At 58.5% G+C, this 22908-nt stretch overlaps 11 protein-coding genes across 11 annotated transcripts; 5 read left to right on the top strand and 6 right to left on the bottom strand.

The window, feature by feature from the left end:
• Positions 1–188: 188 nt before the first annotated feature.
• Positions 189–1240, top strand: PHYSODRAFT_337246 (hypothetical protein; the record flags this gene model as incomplete). Its single annotated transcript, XM_009534883.1, has 2 exons — positions 189–401; positions 443–1240. 2 exons carry the CDS (start codon positions 189–191, stop codon positions 1238–1240), a joined length of 1011 nt encoding a protein of 336 aa, XP_009533178.1.
• Positions 1241–1265: 25 nt separating this feature from the next.
• PHYSODRAFT_337245 (hypothetical protein) lies at positions 1266–1642 on the top strand (the record flags this gene model as incomplete). The annotated part of the gene is made up of 2 exons (XM_009534882.1): positions 1266–1381; positions 1426–1642. The coding sequence occupies 2 exons, from the start codon at positions 1266–1268 to the stop codon at positions 1640–1642; spliced, it is 333 nt and encodes a 110-aa protein (XP_009533177.1).
• Positions 1643–1934: 292 nt separating this feature from the next.
• Positions 1935–3066, bottom strand: PHYSODRAFT_260772 (neutral zinc metallopeptidase, Zn-binding site; the record flags this gene model as incomplete). Its single annotated transcript, XM_009534881.1, has 5 exons — positions 1935–2204; positions 2240–2397; positions 2482–2691; positions 2729–2911; positions 2976–3066. 5 exons carry the CDS (start codon positions 3064–3066, stop codon positions 1935–1937), a joined length of 912 nt encoding a protein of 303 aa, XP_009533176.1.
• Positions 3067–4297: 1231 nt separating this feature from the next.
• On the bottom strand, positions 4298–5649 carry PHYSODRAFT_520326 (hypothetical protein; the record flags this gene model as incomplete). Its single annotated transcript, XM_009534880.1, has 4 exons — positions 4298–4939; positions 5017–5261; positions 5349–5412; positions 5503–5649. 4 exons carry the CDS (start codon positions 5647–5649, stop codon positions 4298–4300), a joined length of 1098 nt encoding a protein of 365 aa, XP_009533175.1.
• A 143-nt stretch (positions 5650–5792) lies between these two features.
• PHYSODRAFT_317695 (hypothetical protein) lies at positions 5793–7315 on the bottom strand (the record flags this gene model as incomplete). Its single annotated transcript, XM_009534879.1, has 2 exons — positions 5793–6750; positions 6813–7315. The coding sequence occupies 2 exons, from the start codon at positions 7313–7315 to the stop codon at positions 5793–5795; spliced, it is 1461 nt and encodes a 486-aa protein (XP_009533174.1).
• A 654-nt stretch (positions 7316–7969) lies between these two features.
• On the bottom strand, positions 7970–9685 carry PHYSODRAFT_317694 (hypothetical protein; the record flags this gene model as incomplete). Its single annotated transcript, XM_009534878.1, has 2 exons — positions 7970–9591; positions 9622–9685. The coding sequence occupies 2 exons, from the start codon at positions 9683–9685 to the stop codon at positions 7970–7972; spliced, it is 1686 nt and encodes a 561-aa protein (XP_009533173.1).
• A 1117-nt stretch (positions 9686–10802) lies between these two features.
• Positions 10803–12335, top strand: PHYSODRAFT_520735 (hypothetical protein; the record flags this gene model as incomplete). The annotated part of the gene is made up of 1 exon (XM_009534877.1): positions 10803–12335. One exon carries the CDS (start codon positions 10803–10805, stop codon positions 12333–12335), a length of 1533 nt encoding a protein of 510 aa, XP_009533172.1.
• Positions 12336–12727: 392 nt separating this feature from the next.
• On the top strand, positions 12728–14731 carry PHYSODRAFT_519760 (hypothetical protein; the record flags this gene model as incomplete). Its single annotated transcript, XM_009534876.1, has 1 exon — positions 12728–14731. The coding sequence occupies one exon, from the start codon at positions 12728–12730 to the stop codon at positions 14729–14731; it is 2004 nt and encodes a 667-aa protein (XP_009533171.1).
• A 904-nt stretch (positions 14732–15635) lies between these two features.
• On the bottom strand, positions 15636–17666 carry PHYSODRAFT_518807 (hypothetical protein; the record flags this gene model as incomplete). The annotated part of the gene is made up of 6 exons (XM_009534875.1): positions 15636–15750; positions 15821–15891; positions 15964–16314; positions 16387–16932; positions 17071–17365; positions 17467–17666. 6 exons carry the CDS (start codon positions 17664–17666, stop codon positions 15636–15638), a joined length of 1578 nt encoding a protein of 525 aa, XP_009533170.1.
• A 265-nt stretch (positions 17667–17931) lies between these two features.
• PHYSODRAFT_563459 (methionine aminopeptidase, merops subfamily M24) lies at positions 17932–19463 on the top strand. Its single transcript, XM_009534874.1, has one exon. It carries the CDS (start codon positions 17946–17948, stop codon positions 19125–19127), a length of 1182 nt encoding a protein of 393 aa, XP_009533169.1. The 5' UTR covers positions 17932–17945; the 3' UTR covers positions 19128–19463.
• A 72-nt stretch (positions 19464–19535) lies between these two features.
• Positions 19536–22709, bottom strand: PHYSODRAFT_317690 (hypothetical protein; the record flags this gene model as incomplete). Its single annotated transcript, XM_009534873.1, has 1 exon — positions 19536–22709. The coding sequence occupies one exon, from the start codon at positions 22707–22709 to the stop codon at positions 19536–19538; it is 3174 nt and encodes a 1057-aa protein (XP_009533168.1).
• Positions 22710–22908: the final 199 nt, after the last annotated feature.

The following is a 22908-nucleotide window of genomic DNA, read 5'->3' as shown; positions in this document are numbered from 1 at the left end:
AAATCAAGTGAGAGCCTTTCCGTGTGCCGACCTGCAAGAGCTACCTGCACGAGACCGCTATCGGTCTCCGGTAGGTCTCGACGTTGAGTTGGTATCGGTCACTCACTTTCCATTTGGCCAAGCAGTCGCCAACCAAGTCAAGTGAATCAAGCAAGCGAGCGAGCGAGCGAGCTAGTAGGAAGGCAAGCATGGCGGACAACTACACGGAAGCCACAACGCCCAAGGCCAACACCACGGCGTTCGACGAAGCCAACAAGGCCGCCGCACGTCTGATCAAGCCCAAGGCCATCCTGTACACGAGCGCGTTCCTGTCGTGGCTGCAGCCGTTCCAGAGCGGCTGGTCCACCTCGCAGACGAACCTCTCGCAGTACAACGACACGGACGAGTGCAATGCGCGCCCCGTGGCCGAGGGCACGTGCCTCATGTTCCCGGCCACTCGAAGCTGGAGTGGACGTTCGCTGTGAACGCGTGGATCTTCGGCGCCATGATCGACTCTCTGTGCTGCGGCCACTTCAGCGACCGCCTCGGCCGGAAGAAGACGCTGATGCTCAACTGCATCTTCATGTTTGTGGGCGGCGTGGTCGAAGCTTCCGTCTCCAACATCTGGGCGTTCGCCGCCGGCCGTCTGATCGCCGGTCTGTCGTCGGGCACTGCCACGGGCACCATCGGCGCGTACGTGAACGAGCTGTCTCCGCCGCCCATGCGCAACACGCTGGACCTGGGGCTGCAGATCTTCACCACCATCGGCATCTTGTTCCCCGCGATCTGCTTCTTCTTCGCCAACACGAGCTCTGGCTGGCGCTACCTGGCCGCGTTCCCGTGCATCCTGGCCGTGATCTACATGGTGCTGGCGCCGTCCATGTGCATTGAGAGTCGCGCGTGGCTGCTGACCAAGGGCCGCACGGAGGAGGCCAAGCAGGTCATCGCTCGTCTGTACGGCGAGGAGCACGTGCAGACGGCCATGTCGTGGCTGGAGGTAAACAAGAAGCCGGAGACCGCCGAGGAGGGTCTGGCTGCTCCCAAGCAGGAGTCCATGTTCGCGCCGCGCTACCGCATGCAGCTTCTGGGCGGCATCTTGCTGTCCTGCGCGCAGCAGCTGTCGGGCATCAACGCCGTGTTCTACTACTCGGGCAGCATCTTCTCGGACGCCGGCATCTCGGACTCGCGCGTGGGCACGCTCATCATCGACTTGGCCGGCCTTCTTCACGGGCGTGCTGGCCAACCGCTTTGGCGCCCGTAACATGATCCTGTGGGGTCTGGCCGGCATGTTTGTCATGTCGGTGCTCATGACGGTGGCGTTCATCGTGGACGTGTCTGCTCTGTCGATCGTGTTCACTGCGCTGTACGTGATCGCGTTCGGCGTGACGCTGGGTCCCCTGGTGTGGGTGATGACGGCCGATTCTTCCCGGACTCGATCCGCGCCAGCGCGTCGTCGCTGTGTATTGGCATGAACTGGTTGTGCAACCTCATCGTGGGCGTGGCGTACCCGTACATTTCGGACGCGCTCGACGACTACGCGTACGTTCCGTTCGTGGTGTTGCTGGCGATCTTCTTCCTGCTGGCGCTGAAGTTGGTGTCGGAGACGTCGGGCAAGTCGGCCGAGGAGATCCTGGCCGAGTACGACTCGCGTCGCGAAAAGTAAGCTGCATGTACAACGAGTCTTCGTGTGGATTGTTTACGTACTACTAGTACTAGAAAGTAGTAGTATTGGAAATATACTATTTGCTAGTGTTTTGAACGATACAGGAAGTACTAGTATGTAGTACTACGTAGTAGTGTAGTAGCAGTTCGGTGTGCTTACAATACTAATAGCATCATAAAGAAATGATGTGTGCTACTACCGTATTACTACTAGTAAATGTAACAGGAATAAACACGCGTTTCTCACCTACCGTACTGCACCTCACAAATCGTCCAAATGACATTTCAGTCGTCTAGAACTTGTAGCGAGACTTGAGATGCTCCAGGACACGACGCAGCATCCAGTCATCACTGTCCGTGACAGTTGGGGAACTCCCGGCCATCATGATGCAGTTGGGCCATTTGGCGTTGGGCTTGTCGGTAGCCTCATAGAAGTCAGGAAGCCCGAAGCCGTGACCGATCTCGTGGGCGACAATTGTGAGTTGGTCCTCGTCGAGCATCGCCAACATGTTCTCGAGGTTTACCTCCTGGCCCCAGTCGAATCCGAATCCACCTGCCAGTCCCTGTTTGGGCCACAGTGAAAGATCAATTGGCTCACCCTTGCACCCGCTAGTATCAGTCCACGCGTTGATGCCAACATCGTAGAAGCGGTAGCACTTTTGGTCGCACTGCCGTACGCCATCCTTGTCGAGTCCCCCACGGTGATCGTGCCGAGTGAGTCGTCTTCCCAATCCAGCAAAGTAGCGTCCTTGACAGCTAATCCCACAACGTTGGTCTTGATCTTGTTGTACGGTCAGCAGTCGTAACCAATGAGCCAGTGGTTCCACGCTGCGTACTGACGCTCCAGCATAGCCTGGAATTTAGACGCTGTCGCCTTGGAGAGCTTTTCCGTGCTGTCCCAGCGCACGCAGTAGTTAAGCATGCCCTTGTTTTTCACGATGCGGTCCAAGATCCAGTTCTTGTTTTCCATGACGTTCCAGTTGACATTGACCTTCACCTTCGCGTCGGGTCCAATTCGATTATCCCAGACCCCAATCGACGTCGGCCGCGCTCACGTATTTGTTTGGGCTACCGATGACGCACTCACCGGACTTGGACGTGATGATGCCAAACGTGGCGTGATCTCCGCTGCTGGAGCTGTTGGTAGACGTCTGCGTCACATCCGAACCGTCCTGCATTGTCGACGTAGGGCCTGAGGGGGAAGCGGTCGGGGGCGTCTGCGTCGCTAGCGACGAACCCTGGTCGGCATTTCCGTCACTTTCGCTGGATGCTGTCGATGATGCAGTGTTCGGCGATGACGTCGGGCTTGTACCTTCGGTCTCGCCGGAATCTACCGGGGTGGTCGTATCGGACGATGCAGCCGTGGACGAGGGCTGCGACCAAGTTTGATCGCCGGTTCCACTCGAGATCGAGGGGGTGGCTCATTATTGTTCGAAGAGCTTGCGGTTGAAGTCGAGACCGACGGCTGCGATCCCTGTTCCTCTTGGTCGTCGGAGCCACTGCTATCGTTTCGTCGGAGCCACTACACTCGAGGCTGTACTCTTCAGTCTCAAGTGTCTCGGCATCGCTCGAACCGCTGCACTCCAGCGAGAAATCCCCTTCGTCGCTCGCCCCGTTAGACAAACCGCTCGTCGGGGCTGAATTATCGGTCGAGGTCGGTTGTGACCATCCCTGGTTGCCGCTGTCGGTAACTGGGCCATTTGTCGGGGTCCAAACTGACGGTGAATTCGTCGTCATCGGCTGGGGCCAGCCTTGCGATCCGCTCACGCTGGAGGGGGCGTTGAAGACCCAGGAGGCACGCCGGCCAAAGAAGAAGCTGTCTGCGGCCACTGGTTCGTCGATTCATCACCAAGTGCGACGGTGGCTGCGGACTGCGTGATCGCTCTGGTCGCCGAAGTCAATGGCGGTCGATGACGCCACTAACGTGGCGGCAATGAGAACTGGGAGGCGATATGTTGCCATCGTAGGGAAACCAAGAATGGGGACGATCGAAAGTGAATGTGGAGCGCAGGTCGCCTCAATGCTGACTCCACGACCATCAGGGCTGCGAACTCGCAGGACAAAATCCCCAAATTCTTGATGCTGACTTACATTACTGTAAACCGCCGTCCGTATAATACGGGAAAACATACCCGATAAATCACGCAGCACGCTTCTGGGTGTCCTATTGGGTGGCGTGCAGACTACTTTCCCCACTGGTGGAAATCGGCGAAGCTGGATCCCTAAGTAAATATTGTATAGGCTCCTGTAAGCGAACTTATTCCTATTACGTCAAATGAGCAATACACCTGGTATCCAAAGTACTAAGTAGCAGTAGTAGCCGTACAATAGTTTAACCTTCTCCTGCCCTTAGCTACGAGAGCTATCCGTAGACTATCCGTAGGCTGGGATAGCTAAGAACATTTGTGTGAGGTGCCGCCTAATTAATCTGTGTTGGGCTGGCCACAGCACTCTCTCTGCGGTTACTGCTACTCTAACCATTAGTGGTGCCAACAACAAACGGCAACAAATGTGCCGGAAGATATCGGATTTCGGCCGAAGCTACGGGGAAAAGAATGATTGGGAAATCACAAAGGGACGCAAAGTCGCCTTGAAGAATGGTTTTTCTAGGTGTCCTGTTGCGAATTTCCTGACAACACACGATTTTGTTTGCTCGTTACTTCATCGAAAACAACTCGCGGAAGCCGACCTTCTGTTCGTCCGAAAGCGTCTCGGGAAACTGCACGTGGAACTTAATGTGCAGTTGGCCCCTCTCGGATGGGAAGTGCTGCTTCGGCATGCCTTCGTCCTTCAGCACGGTCACAAACCGCGGAGGTGTCACCTCGTCGCGCACTACCTCCACTCGCCGGCCATCTAAGTGTGTGAAAGACTTGGTAAAGCCCACAAGCGATTCACGCAGAGAAATGTCCATATCCATCCACAGGTGGTCGCCTTCGCGCGTGAACACAGGGTGTGGCGCCGTCAGTACCTGCAACCGGACGTGGCCTGCCGGTTGGCCAGGGATCTCATCCGCGTAGTTTTCCAGCTCCACTTCAAAGCCGTCGGGCGTACCCTTCTCCAAGTCGACGTCGAAGTTGAGATCGGCCATCTCCACCTTGCGGCCGCCACACACGGGACACGTGCTCGTGTAGATTTTACCCTTGCCGTGGCACTTGTCGCACGTGGTTTGGAACTGCTGAATGAAGCCGGGGCCCACGCGGCGAGTCTTCATCTTCACACCTTGACCGCCACAGGCCGAGCACACGTGGACGTCGTCTTCATGGGCCGCTCCTTTGCCATGGCAATGATGACAAATAGTCTACAGGTGCACAAAACACAAAAAGATGGTCAATTTCTTCACTTCACGAAACTCTTGCAAACTCGAGCGCCTCCTACCTCACGGCGGATAGAAAACTGAAGACTCTTGCCATTGTACAGATCCGCCAGGGAGACACGCAGCGGCATGACCACGTCCGGGCCGCGTGAAGGCTCCCGCTCTCGGCGTTGGCGGCCGCCACCGAAAAACTGCGAGAAAATGTCAAACGGGTCGTGGCCGCCGCCTCCGCCGGAGTTGCTCAGCCCCTCCTCCCCGTAGCGGTCGTACTTGGCCTTCTTTTCGTCGTCCGAGAGCACGTCATAGGCTATATCAGGTATGAGAGATCCACGCGTCATTACACCAAGTCACAGATGCCGAATCAATTGTGAAGGACTGTACGCGTCGGACTCACCGCTGGCCACCTCCGCGAACTTCTTGGCTGCGTTCTCGTCCCCCGGGTTTTTGTCCGGGTGGTGCTATAAGATATGACGAGCGGCAAGTTGCAGAGAGAAAATAAAAGTTAGGAGACGATCGCCACGGACTGCGTTGATGCAGAGCGCACCCACTTTGAGCGAGAGTTTGCGGAAGGCGCGCTTGATCTCGGCCGACGACGCGTCGCGCGACACGCCCAGCACCTCGTAGTAGTCTTTGCCGGCCGCGGCCAGCGCCACGAAGCACGCCAGCGCAAGCAGCAGGCGGAAGCCACGCGTCATCGCCGGATCCTGCAAATTTGTTTTCTAGAAGGCGATATCAACTCTCGCACATCATTGATACACAACTTTGGTCAAGATGGCTACAATGGTCAAGATGGCTACATTTCGGCGGTGCAAGCAAGTTGAAGCCATGTTTCCGTCGCTTAGATGGCCGAGCGAGTGGGGAGGTGCACGCTGTCGTCGCCCTCCGTGGGTGCGACGCTGCACGTGTCATCCTTCTCCTCTTTCTGCTTGGCCGAGGACCAGACCGAGCCCTGTCCGTCGATGTGCGTCCCCGCCGTCGCCAGAGCTGCCACCGCCACTAAGATGCTCAAGTACTTCAAGGACAGGGCGCGTTGGCCTACTCCCTTGAACAGGAAGCCCCAGCATAGTCCGCCTACGTTGCCGCCAGCGCCCACGATGCCCGACGTCGCACCTGTGTACTCTGGCAGGACGTAGGGCACAATGCCGTACGTTGTGCCGGTGGACGCCTGCACGAAGAAGCCGAAGACGATAAGCAGCGGAACGCTGGCCCCCAGCTGCTGCGTCGTGCTGTACAGGTACAGGAACAGCGCCTGCCCTGCGAACGCGACGAACTGCGTCAAGATGCGGCCTCGCATTCCGATGCGGCTGTTAGCGACGTCCGAGGCGTAGCCCCCGGCAGCGCGCGCGAAGATGCACATGAGACCGAAGAGCGACGAGATGAGACCGGCCTTGGTCTGCGTCAGCAGGCGGCAGGCGTCCGCAGCCGTGGACGGGTCACAGTCCGACCGCTTGAAGTCCTCGTAGTAGTAGAGACTCAAGACGTTGTGCACCTGCAGCTCGACGCGGAAGGAGCAAGCGTACTGGAGCGCAAGGATCCACGTCGCAGGCTTCTTCGCTACCGCCCACAAAGCCTTCTTCATGTCGATCTCGGGCTTGGTGGCCGCGATGCTCATGGCGTTCGCCTTCTTCAGGTCGGCGTAGTTCCCCTGAGGGCAGTCGTCGGTGAAGAAATACAGAGCCACGCCCACCAGCACCATGAAGACGGCGGGGAAGACGAGAGTGATTCGCCAGCCGTAGTTGTCGGACACCGCGCCGTCGATAGTGACCAGGTCGAAGAGCAGTGGAGTGATGAGGTAGCTCCGAGGTTGCCCCAGCCGGCGGTGATGGCGTTGGCCGTGCCCACCACTTCCTTGGAGAACATGACGGACGACCAGTACGCGGTGGCTACGAAGGACGAGCCGACAAGGCCGATGACGAGCCGCACGACCATGAACCCGCCGTAATTGACAGCAAAGGCAGCCGAAGCCACGGGGAGGGCCCCCACCACCAGAAGCACGGCTTGAACCGTGCGCGCGCCGTACTTATCGCACATGGGTCCAGCAATTACACGACCGACGATCGTGCTCGCTACTGACACGATGTTCGAGTTGCTCACTTGCGCCGGCGTCAGCTTGAGCTGCTTCTTGATGGTCGGCATGAGCGGCGGGATGGAGAACCAGCCGAAGAAGGCGATGAAGAACGACAGCCAGGAGAAGTGAAAGGCGCGCATGTGAGGACGCGCAGCACTGAAGAGCTTGATCTCCGTGGCGCGGTCGGCTTGGTCCGGGTCGGTTTTGAGGTCGAAGACCGTGCGCCGATGGAAGCCGCCAGCCTCAGCATTGGTCGGCGTCAGCAGCTCTACATGATGCTGGTTCGGAGTCATGCCCTCGAGAAGATGCTTGGTGGTTGGAGAGCGAAACGTAAAGTGAGGTTTTCTACACGCCGGTCATCATACCTTCCGGAAGTCGTGCTCTTGTGTGGTGCGTAGCGACTAGTTCACCGACTAGTTTGGCGGCCGTTTCGTTACCTGCGCAGAGGAAGAGTAGCTGGAAGAGCGCATTGCTGAACTCCATGGGCAGCTACGACCAATGGGGGACATGCTCGCCGAGGACACTGCATCCGTCACTGCCTGGGGGCTGCAGAGTATCGATAGCTGCGAGCTCGCGCAGAAATCAACCGCTGCTTTCGAGGACGATGTCGCTCGCTAATTGGGATAACTCACAGACCAACGCCCGCTTCACGCCCCAGCGTGAGTCATCTGAAGCTGCGGTGACAAGCCGCTTAAAACCAGCTAGGGTGTCTTGATTGGCGGCGCGACTTGCTGACGCGTTCCGCTGTTGAAGGCGACATCCTGCTTCGACCTTGTCGGCTTGAGCGTCAACCTGGAAACTGCAAGGCGAAAACTACGCTGCGCTTTGATCGTAAACAAATGTGCACTAGACCTCGGGTATACGCAGCAGCCCGACCTGGAAATCTCTGCCCAGGGTTTTTCATTTAGCTTCACACTAACATGCAGACAAACGAATACTACACAGAATCACACATAAAAGGCTTGAACCGTTTGGTCGGTTCGACGCCGCGAGTAGCGGGAGGGCTCTCGACTCCATAGTGAGCGCTCCCCTTTCACTCGAATGAAGGCGGACAAAATGGCCGACCCGATGACGAAGAAACTCAAATACCGGAACGACAACGCTCGCTCCCCGACGATCTTGAACAGAAATCCCCACATGAGTCCGCCCATGTTTCCTCCAGCTCCAACGATCCCAGACGCGACACCAGTGAAGTCGGGGCAAATGTAGGGCACGATTCCATACGTCGTGCCGGTTGAAGCCTGCGCGAAAGCGCCGAAGGCGACGAGACAGGGGACGCTCCATTCCACTACGCGGATGTGGCTGTACATGTAGAGGAAGATAGCCTGCCCCGTGAGGCAGACCAGCTGAGCGGAGATCCGGCCTTTCATATCCCAGTGGCGATTGCACACGTCCGAGACGTAGCCGCCGATAGCGCGCGCGAAGATGCACATGAGGCCGAAGCAGGACGAGATGAGGCTGGCCTGCGTCTGGGACAGTAGGCGGCAGCTATCCGCGTCCGTCGCTGAATCACACCCCGCCTTCTTGAAGTCCTCAAAGTAATACAAGCTCAAGACATTGTGAACTTGGATCTCCACGCCGAAGCAACACGCGTACTGGAAGGCCAAGATCCAGGCAACCGGCATCTTCGCTACTGTCACGAAACCCCGAACCATCTCGGCCTTGGGTCTCTCCGCCATCACGTGCGTCTTCTTCATCTCCACGTAGTTGCCCTGGGGACAATCGTCCGACAAGAAGAACGTGCACGCGCCAACGGCCACCATCAGCAGTGCAGGGAAGGTCAGCGTGACTCGCCAGTCGTAATTGTCCGAAACACCGCCGTGCAAAGTCACCAAGTCAAACAGCAGCGGCGTGATCAGGTACGTCGCGCCGGCACCCAGGTTCCCCCAGCCAGCGGTGATGGCATTCGCACTACCGACGACTTCTTTCGAGAACATCGAGGACGTCCAGTACGCAGTCGATACAAACGCACACCCGACGAGTCCGATGAAGAACCGCACCAACATCAAGCCGGTATAACTCGTCACTAGCGCGGCGGAGGCCACAGGGATCGCGCCGATTACCAAAAGCGCGGTTTGCACAATACGGGCGCCGTAGCGATCGCACAATGGTCCGATCAAAAGACGTCCGAGAATTGTACTCGCGAGCGAAATGATGTTGGAGTTGTCCACCTGCGCTTGAGTGAGCTTGAGCTGCTTCTTGATGGTCGGCATGAGCGGCGGGATGGAGAACCAGCCGAAGAAGGCGACGAAGAAGGACATCCACGCGAAGTGGAACGCTCTCATGTGCGGTCGGGCGAAGCTGAAGAGCCGAATCTCCGTCGCTCGGTCGGCTTGCAGCGGGTCCGTGAAAAGCGTGAAAGACGGTCGATTCGACGAGTTGACGCAGTGGTGGAAGTCGCCGTGGCGATGAGAGACGCTGGTTGCTGCGCTCTGGTAGCTGGCGCTGTCGCGCTTGCTCTCAGGGAGCTCCAGGTCCACTACGGTGATGGTCCGTGTTCGTTCGCGTCGAGTTTCAGCTGGGGGATAAGCCCCGAGTTCCTGCAGCGTGGAGGCGAAGCATTCGTGCGCTGGGTGTGTGGAAGGCTGGCGGCTGTTACCTTTCGGTGAGACGCGCCATTGAGGGGCAAAGCTGAAGTCCTGGCTGCGGTGATGATAGACCATGGTCGTTGAAGTGATCGACACTCGAGACCTTGCGAAATGACCGCGAGAAACCTCCAGCTGGGGACGGCTACAGGTTCAGGCTCCTTCTCGAGCGCTGCACTCGACGGGGAAAGCCACGTAAATGTCGAAGGGAAAAGACCACCCCCTGAAAAGCAAAGGTGGACCATCCTCCATTGCGCTGAACGGAACGGGCCGCAGTTGATCCTGTGCGCTCGACGTCGCTAATGAAACACGCTGCAAAGCCAGCTGGGCCAACTCTACGCTGTCCATTCTGTTTTGGCGTGATAGTTTACCCCTGAACGGCGGCACAGTCATCTCGATTGAGGGCATTCCCTGCGGCTACATGTCCAGCATCAAGGGGATCTACCTGGACGCAGGCAAACGTCATGTGGCCCGTGCGGACGGTGTGTGACTAATTGGACGCATAGGGGGCGTGCGTCTAGCACTGCGCTCCGAGTTGTAGCTGCAGCTTCAGAGAGCTGCTGCTCCGATCTCAATCCTCGGAGTGGATTGTTCTGATGCGTCATTCAAGGGCGTCTCCATATACAGAGGAGCGTTGTCCGTGAACTCCGAGAATGTTGCGTTAAGCTCCCTTCGGTCGCGTTGCCGACGGCGACAGCCTCCTAGTGAACTCGTGCCGAGTTGAGTGCTTACTTGTTGTGTGTTCACATCCCAGACCATCAACTTACTGCAGTCTGCGAGGATAGGCGTGCTGTCTTAGTGGACGGAGCCTAAGGTTGAGCACCAAATACATTTTTGAAGCATCACGGTGTCGTATGTAGCAGGTGAAAGCTCCCAGTTCAGTCCAGTTGAGCTTTTACGGCCAACCGAACTCTTTCAGCTTTTCTCCGCGACCTCCTCCGTGAGCATTCCGACCATGTTTTGTCTCGCCGAATTCAAACCGTGGGCAAAGTCTCAGCATCCCGCAATGATGAGTCTTGCCTCAGCATGGCGAAGGTCTCACTTCCACTATATTTGAGAGCAGTAACATATTTCAACGCAGCTACCATTCGCCTCGGCGGCACCACAAGCGGCCAACATACCCATCGGAAGCTTCACTCTCTATTTGTCTTCGAACCCCCGACCAGAGGTTGCGTCTCCACTCAACTCAGTGGCAATGGCCGAGTACTTCGACGACGGAAACCCGCGACTTACTGCAGTCCGGGTGCCGACACGTCACGACAAATTCAGTCTGTACGCCCAGGACACGTTGGTCGCAACGCCTGAGAATGTGAGCTACCTCCAGCACCAACTCGGCGGCGGTAGCTTTCCTGCTGCACGCGAATCGTTCGATATCTCGACCGACCCGCTCCAAGCGGACAAAGCCACGGAGATTCGGCTCTTTAGCTTCGCCCGGCCTCACATGCGAGCCTTCCACTACTCGTGGATCTCCTTCTTCATTGCCTTCTTCGGCTGGTTCTCCATCCCACCGCTCATGCCCACGATCAAGACGCAACTCAAGCTCACGGAAGACCAAATCGCCAACACCAACATCGCTGCGTTGTCCAGTACCATCGTCGGCCGCCTCATTGTCGGGCCGCTGTGCGATCGCTATGGCGCTCGGAGTGTGCAAGCGGTGCTTCTAGTGGTGGGCGCGATCCCAGTAGCCTCCACAGCACTCGCTATCGACTACTCGGGGTTCATGCTCGTGCGCTTCTTCATTGGGCTGGTCGGGTGCACATTCGTGGCCACTGCGTACTGGACGTCGACCATGTTCTCGAACGAGGTAGTCGGAAGCGCCAACGCTATTGCAGCTGGATGGGGGAACCTCGGCGCGGGGGTCACGTACCTGATCACCCCGGTGATCTTCGACTTGATCACGCTCAACGACAAGATCTCGGACAACTACGGCTGGCGCCTCACCCTGCTGTTCCCGGCCCTCATGATGGTGCTCATCGGAATCTGCACCTACCTCTTCTCGGACGACTGTCCCCGCGGAAACTACGTGGACCTGAAGAAGAACCACGCGATGGCCAACCGTCCACACCGAGACCTGTACGTCGACTTCATGGCGGTAGCGAGGCTCCCTGTCACGTGGATCCTCGCGTTTCAGTGCTGCTTCGGCGTCGAGATCCAAGTGCACAACGTGCTCAGCCTCTATTACTACGACGACTTCAAGCGGTCGCAGTGTGACCCGTCGACGACCGAGGACGCGTGTCGGCTGCTCTCTCAGACGAAAGCCAGCCTCATCTCGTCCTGCTTCAGCTTGATGTGCATCTTCGCGCGGGCGGTGGGCGGCTACTTGTCCGACGTCGCCAACCGCCACTTCGACATGAAAGGTCGAATCGCAGTTCAGTTCGCTATGCTCACAGGCGAGGCGGTGTTTCTCTTTATCTTCAGCCAGGTCCGGGTGTTGGGGGGGAGCATCCCCCTCCTGGTCGCGTTCGGCATCTTCGTCCAAGCGGGCACGGGCAGCACCTACGGCATTGTGCCCTACGTCTCTCCAAGACATACTGGAGCGACATCGGGTATTGTCGGTGCCGGGGGCAACATGGGGGGCTTGGCCTGGGGGTTCCTCTTCAAAGCAGTCGGGAGTCGAGCCCAATCGTTCCAGTACCTGAGCTTCTTCATCGCTGGAGCTGCGCTCACGTGCGGCGGCATGAATATTGAGGGCGAGAGCAACTTGTGGACTCGTCAAGTTCGTAGTTAGATCAGACGCATTTGCATATTACCGAGCAGAAGTTATGTATGTATGGAACTTTGGAGCTTTGTCCTCATCGATGATTGGCCAGGTCGCTTCAGCGGCAACTTGATCCCGTCACTAAACCGCGTCCCAGGTCACTATCTCAAGGTAAATCTCGTGTGCGCCACACCAAACCGTCCGTCGATTGGCCAGCATGCCAAACGACTGGAGCCCAACCAACCAAAACAACACTTCGGTCTTTGACACCCGTAGAGCAGCAGCATCGCGACTCTGCTCTGCTCGACTCGACTCGACTCTGCCTCTGCCTGCGTCTCTAGCCAAGTGAAGGAATCATGCCGACCAAGCGCGTGAAGGGCAAGAAGAAGCTCAAGTCCATCAAGGCCAAGCAGACCGATGCCATGGGCAGCAAGCGCCGCCTGGCCAAGCTCGGCAAGGAGCAGCGCAAGGGCATGCGCGGCTCGGCGGCCAACTACATCACGCGCAGCCAGGCGCTCAAGCGGCTGCAGGTGACGCTCAAAGACTTCCGCCGCCTGTGCATCCTCAAGGGCATCTACCCGCGCGAGCCCAAGAAGAAGCCCTCGGGCAAGGACAAGACGTACTACTACATCAAGGACGTCATGTTCCTGGCGCACGAGCCCGTGCTCGAGAAGTTCCGCGAGTTCAAGACCTTCATGAAGAAAGTCAAGAAGGCCATGGGCAAGAAGGACTACGAGGACGCCAAGCGCAAGCACGAGAACCGCCCCACGTACGAGCTCGACCACATCGTCAAGGAGCGCTACCCGCGCTTCGTGGACGCGCTGGGCGACCTGGACGACGCGCTGTGTCTCGTGCACCTGTTCGCGCTCATGCCCACGGGCAACGGCATACACGCCGAGGTGACGAGCATGTGTCTGCGCCTCGTGCGCGAGTGGCAGAACTACGTCGTGGCCACGCGCGCGCTCACCAAGGTGTTCGTGAGCATCAAGGGCATCTACTACCAGGCCAACGTGCAGGGCCAGACCATCACGTGGCTCGTGCCCCACCAGTTCACCCCCACCGTGGACAAGCGCGTGGACGTGCGCGTCATGCTCACGTTCCTCGAGTTCTACGAGGTGCTGCTCAAGTTCGTCAACGCCCAGCTCTACATGCAGATCGGCGTGGCCTACCCGCCCAAGATCAACCTGCAGCTGGATGCCGCCGGTGCGCAGCTCGCGGCGATTGAGCTGGAGCGCGTCAAGGAGGACGAGGACATGGCGAACGCTGAAGACAAGGACGACGACGAGGATGGCGAGGCCCCCAAGGACATTTCCCAGCAGCAGAAGGAGTCCGAGAAGCGTATCAAGACGCTGAGTGGCGCCATCGCCAAGGACGTCGCCAACCCCGTTGAGGAGTACGATGAGGAGGACGAGGACGAGGCCTCGTACGGCGAGATGAGCGAGCCTCTTGAGGCCGCCTTCGCGTCCAACCAGCTGGCTGCGCAGATCTACAGCGAGCAGCGCAAGGAGCGCAGCGAGAAGAGTCTGTTCAGCGGTCTGACCTTCTTCCTGTCGCGCGAGGTGCCGTCGGCCTGCCTGGAGCTGGTGCTGCGCTCGCACGGCGCTACGCTCGGCTGGGACGGCGCCGGCTCGCCTTTCGACGAGAAGAGCTCGCGTATCACGCACCACATCATGGATCGCCCGCACCAGGGTCACCGTTACTTCAACCGCGAGTACGTGCAACCGCAGTGGGTGTTCGACTCCGTCAACAACGGCATTCTGCTGCCGCTGACTCGCTACGTGCCCGGCGCGGAGCTGCCGCCTCACCTTTCGCCCTTCGTGAACGACGACCAGGAAGGCTACACCCCCGAGTACCGCAAGGAGCTGGAGAAGCTCAAGTCGGCCTCGCAGGTGCTGCGCGAGGTCGGCGCCGTCGGCGACGAGGGCGCTTCGGACTCCGAAGACGAGGACGCCGAGGAGCAGGAGGAGGCTTACGCCGCTGACCTTAAGGCCGAGATGGACGGCAAGCACGCTGAGAAGGACGGCAGCGATGACGAGGAGGAGGACGGCGATGATGAGGAGGAAGAGAGCGGCGATGAGAAGGATGCCGACGAAGAGGAGGAGGAGGAAGAGGAGGAGGAGAAGACGTCGTCGCTGAAGCGCAAGGCGGACGCTGCCACCACCGACAAGAAGTCGAAGCGTGCCAAGAAGGAGGAGGAGGCCGCGGAGCTGAAGGAGCTGGCCAAGACGATGATGTCGAAGAAGGCCAAGCGTCTGTATGACCGCATGCAGTACGGCCTGGGCAAGAAGGCCGACAAGATTCAGAAGCTCGAGGACAAGCGCGCCAAGCTGGAGGCCGAGAAGAAGACCAAGGAGGCCGAGAACACATCGAGCAAGGAGGTTTCCAAGAAGCGCAAGCGGAAGACCAAGGGCAAGAACACCAATTAGACTTAAGTGCCAATGTATTCATTCGTTTACACAACTTCAAAGACTCATACACACATCCTGTGTCGCGAAGGCTACTTCGATGGTAAAGGCCTAAGGTGTAGTTTGTACAACCTCGCGCAGATCTACGCGTGCGGAACTATGATCTCTCTTCATTGAAGCTGTCGAGAGACGCTTGTGCTCTTCGGTGGTGGAATGTCACGAACGTAGTATTTCGTTACGGCGTTGTGGCAATGGTGAACAGATAGGGCAGTTGGACGAAGCAATAGCTTGCCGACATACGAGCCCTTACCCGTATACCACTACATAGACGCAAATGAATTCCGGTGAGATACAATGCTCATAGAAGCCCCACTTTCGTAGGATATCTCGTCCTTGAACATGAACCGCTAGAAGTAGTATCCCTCGTCGGTGGGGGTATCTGAGGTTTGCACCGTTCTACAAGTACGTGCGTGATCCCAAGTCTCGAGCAATGTGGCGTCGGTTTTTCCTGAAGGCAGCAATCATACATCCGAGCCCCTACGCCTTGGCTTCGGCTTGCCACTTCTTTCGGAGCTTCTTTGCCAACTGTGCTATCTTTTCATTACTAGAAATACAAACAAGCAACACCATAATTCTAAGTTAGATCTGTTCACGAGGCTAGGCATGGCAATGGACCGACAATTTCGCTTTACCTGGACTTGCGCAGCTTGGATACAGGGATGCCGACCTTCGAGACTATGATGTCCTGAGTATTAAGCGACATGCTGTGCAATTGTTCAAGCGCAGTCAATTGCTTCACTTGAAGCTTGTGGGCGTCCGCGCCATCACTCTGCTGCTCCAAGATTCGGTTGAGAGCCTTGAGAATTTTGAGCGGGCCTGAACCGGAATCTGCTACACAGTCGAGACACACAATAAAACCAGTGAATCAGAGGCTGGCCCTACCGTAGATGGTCTTCCAACACACAGTACCGTTGTCTGCATTAGACTGCTTGATCCACTTTTGCCGGAGCTCCTGGGCTTTAGCAGAGACCTTGTCATTTCTGTAGTTGACGTATTAACATTCTGTTAGAGACACACAACGGAGGCTGTCGAAGTTAAACCAACACTTACCCATGCTGCCGCAACTTGGACACTGCGCGCGCGATTGCCGTCTCCTTTAAGTGTTCTATTGTCACAACCATCTGGTACCGACAAAAACACATACAATGAATGAGCTCACAGTTGAAAGAAGTCTCCAGACACTGCAAACTCACCTGGTCCAGCTGGTTCAAGCATACAAGCAGCTCGTCGTGAGAGGTCTCAGAGTTCTCCAGCTTCTCCTTGTGGCTCAATATTTCTTCGTTCGTAACAGGCTTCGGAGCTGGAACCAAGTCCTCAACATGCCATTTCTTCACCAAGAGTGATACAAGCTCGGAGATTTTTGAAGACCGATGCGCCCTCAGTTTTACGAGCCTAGGTTGCAAGGTCGAAGCCGCCAACACGTCCTTATCCACACTGTCAAGAGTCTTCAGCGAGTTGAGCGCGTCCATGATCTTTGGCTCCAAGTCAAGCGCCAACGACAGGTTCTTGGACGCTGCCTCGAGCTGCTTCTTCGTTTTCTCAAGCTCGTTCGCACGAGCAGCTTCCTCGTTCACAGCGGGTTCCGCCTCCTTCTTCACCTCACCATCGGGCGTAACAGGCACAGCAGTCTCGTTCGTTTCGACCTTAACGTTTGCCTTGGTGTCCTCAGCAGGAACAGCTGCAGACTCATCAGGCGCAGTCGAAGCCGAGTCAGCTCCATCCTCCTCCTCCATGGACGCGATCACGCGCGCGACGCCCTCCTTGATCGACGCCTTCTGGTGGCGGAGGTCCATGTGCAGGCGGTCCTCGAGCAGCTTCCGCACAGTCTTGGTCGTCATCTCCTCGAACGGGCAGTTGACGAGGATCCAGCGAATCTCCTTCTCCAGAATAATGCTCAGCGCCTCCGTGGTCATGTCGGCCGGAGGCGGCTTCTTCTCGCCAGCTTCCTTCTTCGCCGCAGCGGGCTCGCTCTTGACGTCTGTCTGGTCCGCCGTCTTGGCCACCTTGGACGGCGATGCACCCTTGCTGTCGCTTGCAGCGTCGCTCTTGCGCTTCTTGTCCTCGTCGTCCTTGCCCTTGCTCTTCTTCGTCTTCTTCTCCTTTTTCTCTCGCACCTTCTTCTCCTTTTTCTCCTTCTTCTCGCGCTCCTTCTTTTCCTTCTTCTCTCTTTTCTCGCGCTCCTTCTTCTCCTTCTTCTCCTTGGCCGCCTTCTTCTTGTCCTCCCTCTTCTTCTTGCGCTTCTTGTCCTCGTCCGACATCTCGGCGTCCTCCTCCTCCTCCGGCGCGCCGCCGTCGTCCACGTCCATGGCCTCCGCGTCCTCCTCCTCCTCCTCGGGGTCCTGCGCCACCTCCTGAGGCACGAGCTCAGGCGGCGGCGGCTCCAGCGTCGGGTCCAGGTCGGATGGCACCATGTGCTGCGGTAGGCGGATGTCCTCGGGCTGCGAGAGGTACTCCTCGGCCTCCTGCACGGCCTCCAGCAGGTCGTCCATCACGCCCTTCTTCTTGGTCAGGTGCTTGGGGTGGCCCTTGAGGAACTGGTCCTTCTGCGCGCAGTCCCATGGGCGCAGCACGCCCTTCTTGAGCCCCACGAGCGAGCTGTCGAAAACACCGCCGCACAAGCGTCAAAAACGCACCAGCGCCATCACGACAACGTCAAAAACACCCCCTCGCATTCCGTTATCGACACTGCCACGTACAAGTCGTGCGAGCCGAAGTAGTAGACGACGATGAAGTCGTCGGGGAAGTCGCGCGCCTTCTTGAGGATCTTCTTGTGGCCGCTGCCCAGCAGGTGCAGGTTCGGCCGCAGCTTGGTCACGTCGCAGATGTACACGGGCCACCACGGGTACCCCTCCAGGATGTACCAGCCCACCGAGTTGGGCACGATCTCCTCCGCCATCGCTTCTTCGGTCTTCGGTCTCCGCTTTTGGCGCCGTTGAGCCGACTGACAGAGCGAGTGTTGAGTGAGGACGACAATAGGCTAAACGCTAGGTTTTGCGTAAATCGCTATGTTTTGGGTAAAATACGATGTTCCCGCCTAGGTGCGATGTTGGAGGTTTGGTGTGCGCCACACAGGGACTCGCCCGTTGGGTGGCTGTGGATCCTTACGGCTCGCCCCCTGGCCTGGGATATCTTTGCGGCTGCATCTTAGAATTTGTATCGCCCGAGCCAAGACAAGATGCCTTCGGACGACGAGCGCAGTGTGAGCGACGTGAGCGACGTGGAGGAGGAGGTGCAGGCCCCGGCCGAGGAGGTCGAGGACTGCAGCAACTCGGACGTGGTCACCAAGTACCGCCTGGCCGCCGAGATCGCGCAGTCGGCGCTCGAGGGCGTGCTGTCGCAGCTCGAGGCCGGCAAGGACGTGGTGGAGCTCTGCAAGTTCGGCGACCTGATCGTGGAGCAGCGCTGCGCCGCCATCTTCAAGAGCAAGAAGATCGACAAGGGCGTGGCCTTCCCCACGTCCATCTCGGCCAATGAGATCATCTGCCACTTCTCGCCCCTGCAGAACGAGTCGCTCGTGCTCAAGGCCGGCGACTGGGTCAAGATCGACCTGGGCTGCCACATTGACGGCTACATCGCCGTCGTGGCCCACACGGCCATCGTGCCCGCCGAGGGCTCGGCCGCCGCCGCCGAGTTCCCGGAGCTCAAGGGTGAGGAGGCTGACGTGCTCAAGTGCGCGCACGACGCCGTGGAGCTCTGCGCGCGCCTCATCAAGCCGGGCAACACGAACCTGCAGGTGACGGAGGCGCTGACCAAGCTCGAGGAGTCGTACGGCGTCAAGAGCCTGCAGGGCACGCTCATGCACCAGCTCAAGCGCTTCGTGATCGACGGCAACAAGGTCATCGCCCAGAAGATGGACGTGGAGAACCGCACCCCCAAGGTGACGTTCGAGCCCAACGAGGTGTACACCATTGACGTGTGCTACACCACGGGCAGCGAGAAGCCCGTGAACAGCGAGCGCCGCACCACGGTCTTCAAGCGCCAGGTGGACAAGCAGTACCGCCTCAAGATGAAGGCCTCCCGCTACGTCTTCAAGGAGATCAACAACAAGTTCCCGACGCTGCCCTTCACGATCCGCGCCTTCGAGGACGAGAGCCAGGCCCGCATGGGCGTGGTCGAGTGCGTCAAGCACGACCTGCTGCAGGCCTACCCCATCCTGGAGGGCCGCCCCGGCGACAAGGTCGCGCACTTCAAGGTCACGGTGCTGCTGCTTCCCAGCGGCACGACCAAGATCACGGGCCTCACGTTCCCAGGCGACCGCGTGCACTCGGAGAAGACCGTAGACGAGGAGACCGCCAAGATCCTTGCTTCCTCCCTGAAGAAGAAGAACAAGAAGAAGAAGAAAAAAACGACCGCTTAAGTCGTCGTCACCTTCTGCCGGCCTCGGTGCGCCTCCTCCCACGCGCGGCTCGCTACCCAGCGCAGCCTGACGTGGAGAGCGAGCAACTCGGCCATGCTCCCTTCCTTTCAGCCACCGAGCGCAAGCGGCCAGGGTGCTGAATCGACGGCGAAGCAAGCGAATCGGGGAAAAATAGTCGCAGCGTGTGGTTCTCGTCCTTCTTCTTCTTCTTTTCCTTGCGGCTGCTGCCGTCTCAGCAGCTTTGCCTAGAGCGTAGGCGAAGGAGGAAGCCAATAGCTCGTTCCTTCGGAAAGCAGTAAGATATTTCCTTTTCCCCCTCGGACATGTGAGACCATCACTCTTGACAACTTCAACTTCAACTACTAGGATTTTGATTGGCTTTACAAGTGTCTGTGTGTGCACGAACTATTACCAGTCCAGCGTGACGGGAGCTGCCGCCACCTCTGGGGGTGCAGGGCTGCCCCCTTCCTGCGCGACGAACTTGGAGGTCGCCAGGCGGGCATCCACCACGTCCGTGGGAGGCAGCAGCACGTAGATGGTGCCGTCTTCCTCCTTGGCCTCGAAGGTCTGCAGCCGCAGGTCGTCGCCGCTGAGGCAGCAGCCGTCGGCCAGGTCGTAGTTGCGCTTGTGCATGGGGCAGGCCACCTTGGGCCGGCCGTCCAGGTCCCCCACGATGCCCTGCGCCAGCACGAACGAGTGGTCAAAGGGGCACATATTCTGCGTGGCGAACCACGAGACCTTCTCGATGCCGTTGCAGCTCTCGACGATGTTGAAGATGGCCAGCTGCGACTCGCCGTAGAGCACGGCGCCGCCGCCGTTCGCGTCGAAGAGGTCCTTGCTGCCGAACGAGACCCACTCCGTGTCGTCCAGATCGGCCAGTATGGAGGACGAAGACGCGGGAGACGAGGACTCGATGCCCGTGGGGCTGCTGCTGCCGCTTTTGGCCTTGGCTACGAAGGTCGTGGGCATCCGCTGGTCGCGCACCGTGTGCATTTGCACCTCCTTCTGGGTCTCGCTGGTGTTCTTGAACTGGGCGAACTGCGCCATCAGCTCGGGCGACTCGATCACCTTCTTCCACTCGCACTCGTACGTGCCCACGAGGTAGCTCATCTGCTTCTCCAGCGTCGCGCAGATCCCCAGCGAGTCCTGCATCACAACACGCCGGAGCTGCTCAATGCCGCCCTCAAGAGTGTCCAGCCACTTGGACGTGCGTTGCAGGCGGTCAGCAGTCATGATGTAGTACATGATGTAGCGATCCAAGTACTTGACGGCCAGGTCCTGCGGGACATCTGAAGCAAGGAGCGTGGCATGACGAGGGTTGGTGCCGCCATTGCCGCCCACGTACACATTGTAGCCCGTGTCCGTGGCGATGCAGCCGAAGTCCTTGCCCCGAGCCTCTGCACACTCGCGGGTGCAGCCGGAGACGCCTCCCTTGAGTTTGTGAGGCGAGCGGATGCCGCGGTACCGGTTCTCGAGGAAGATCGCGAAGCCGACCGAGTCCTGCTGGCCATAGCGGCACCACGTCGTACCGACGCAGCTCTTGACTGTGCGTAGGGACTTGCCGTACGCGTGGCCCGACTCGAAGCCGGCCTCCACCAGCATCCGCCAGATCTCCGGGAGACCCTGCTTCTGCGCACCGAAGAGGTCCACGCGCTGTCCGCCGGTGATTTTCGTGTACAGATCGAACTTCTTGGCGACTTGCCCCAGCACGATGAGCTTGTCTGGTGTGATCTCTCCACCAGCGACGCGCGGGACGACGGAGAATTGTCCCGACTTCTGCAAGTTCGCCAAGAAGCGGTCGTTCGAATCCTGCAGCGGAGCACGGTCCCCTTTGAGGATGTGGCCATTCTGAAGACTCGCGAGAATGGAAGCCACCGTGGGCTTGCAGATCTCGCAGCCGTAGCTTCGAGGATCGTGCTGCTTGCGGCCATGCTTGGCCAACACCTCGGCGAAAGTGGAGTATTGCTCGACCTGAATGATCTGGTAGAGTTCCTGACGTGAGTAGGCGAAGTGTTCACAGAGAGACTTGTCGACGGCAGTGCCAGCAGCTGCAAGTTCAGCCTCCAAGATATCCTTCACCATGGGGATGCAGCCGCCGCAGCCGGTCCCGACGTTGCAGACCTTCTTCACGTCGCCAAGTTTGGTCAGCTTCTTCTCCTTGATGGCCTTGCAGATGTCTCCCTTGCTCACGTTGTTGCACGAGCAAACTTGAGCTTCGTCCGGGAGATCAAGCACCGAGTTACCGTCCCCTCCACCACGCTTTCCGAGCAGGATCTCGTTCGGCGGGTCCTCGAGCGGCTTTGTGTCTTTCTGCTTGTACATGAGTGAGAGACGCACGAAGTCGCTTGTGTCGCCAACAAGGATGCCCCCGAGCAGCTTCTTACCGTCAGCTGAAAAGAAGAGCTTTTTGTACACCTTCTCCAGCGGGTTGTTGTATGTGAGGGCCTCGAACGGCTCCTTGATAAACTCGGGAAAGTAGTCACCGAACGAGCCGACCTCCATCCCCATGAGCTTCAGCTTGGTGGAGACGTCACCACCGGGGAATGCGATACGGTCCTCCGGGGATCTGCACGTGAAGTTCTTGGCCAGAGTGTCGGCCATCTCGTAGCCGGGGGCAACAAGGCCGTACGTGAAGTTGCGGTGTGAGATGCACTCTCCAAGCGCGTACACACTCGGCGCACTGCACTCCAAGTAGTCGTTGATGAGGATGCCCCCTCGCTTAGCCAGTTCCAGGCCGCTGGAGTGCGCGAGCTCGTCGCGCGGCTTGATTCCCGTCGCGAAAATGATCATACACACATCATCAAACCTCTCGCCGTTGGTGAACTGCACTGCCTCGACGCCGTTCTCCTCGCTCCCGAGGATCTCTTGCGTGGACTTGTCGTAGAGTACGTCGATGCCGAACTTGTTCACGATCTCGTTGTGGAGAACCTTTGCGCCATCAGCGTCGAGTTGGCGTGACATGAGCTGAGTGCCCCGGTTGATGACCCGTACGGCCACCTTCAGATCGTGGACGGCCTTAGCGGCCTCGAGACCCAGCAGCCCGCCACCGACCACCAGCGCGTACTTCTTGGGACCGCCAGCAGCTTCGAGTTTGGCTTGCTGCTCGCCGTGCGCAATGATGTTGTTGAGGTCAGCGATCGAGCGGTACACAAACACGCCCCGCAAGCTGGTGCCGGGGAGTCGGGGCACCAGTGCGCTGGCGCCCGTAGCGATCACTACGCGGTTGTAGGGCACTTCAAACTGTAGCTCTCCCTTCGATGCGTTCTCGTCGCCGAGGCGTTGACACAGCACCTTCTTGTTTGCCGTGTCGATGGCAAGCACTTGAGCGTTGGTGAGCAGGTCGACCTCGTTCTCGGCGTACCAGTTGGGCGGGGCCAGCTTGAGCTTGTCGATGCTCAGATGCTCGAAGTACTCGGTCAGCAGCATGCGGTTGTAGTGCTGGATGGGCTCCTCCCCGATAGAGACGAGGGCGTAGCGCTTGCTCGTGTCGTACTTGCGCAGTCGCTCCAGGAAGCGGTGGCCCACCATGCCGTTGCCCACGACCACGACCACCTCCTTCTTGGTAGGAACAGCGTCAGCCATGTTGAAGGTCGCTCGCTGTACGCTGCTCGGAGCAGATTTCAAAGTGAGTCGAGGGAAGTCAATCGTGCGGCCCGTTATCCTGGAGGTGCAGGCGACGTTGCTGCCGTTTTCATGCTGTGACGCGCCTCGAGTGCCCAATCGAGGGCCAAGGGCAACTTCTGTCCAGGTCGAGCGTAAACGCTGCAGGAAGTGAGTCAAT

The sequence above is a fragment of the Phytophthora sojae genome (genome assembly GCF_000149755.1).
Source record: "Phytophthora sojae unplaced genomic scaffold PHYSOscaffold_8, whole genome shotgun sequence".
Lineage (NCBI taxonomy): Eukaryota > Oomycota > Peronosporomycetes > Peronosporales > Peronosporaceae > Phytophthora > Phytophthora sojae.
This window is presented reverse-complemented; position numbering and strand designations above follow the sequence as displayed.

Excerpts from the sequence above, each read along its gene's own strand:
- PHYSODRAFT_563459 (XM_009534874.1), top strand. The coding sequence starts at position 17,946 with ATGCCTTCGGACGACGAGCGCAGTGTGAGCGACGTGAGCGACGTGGAG.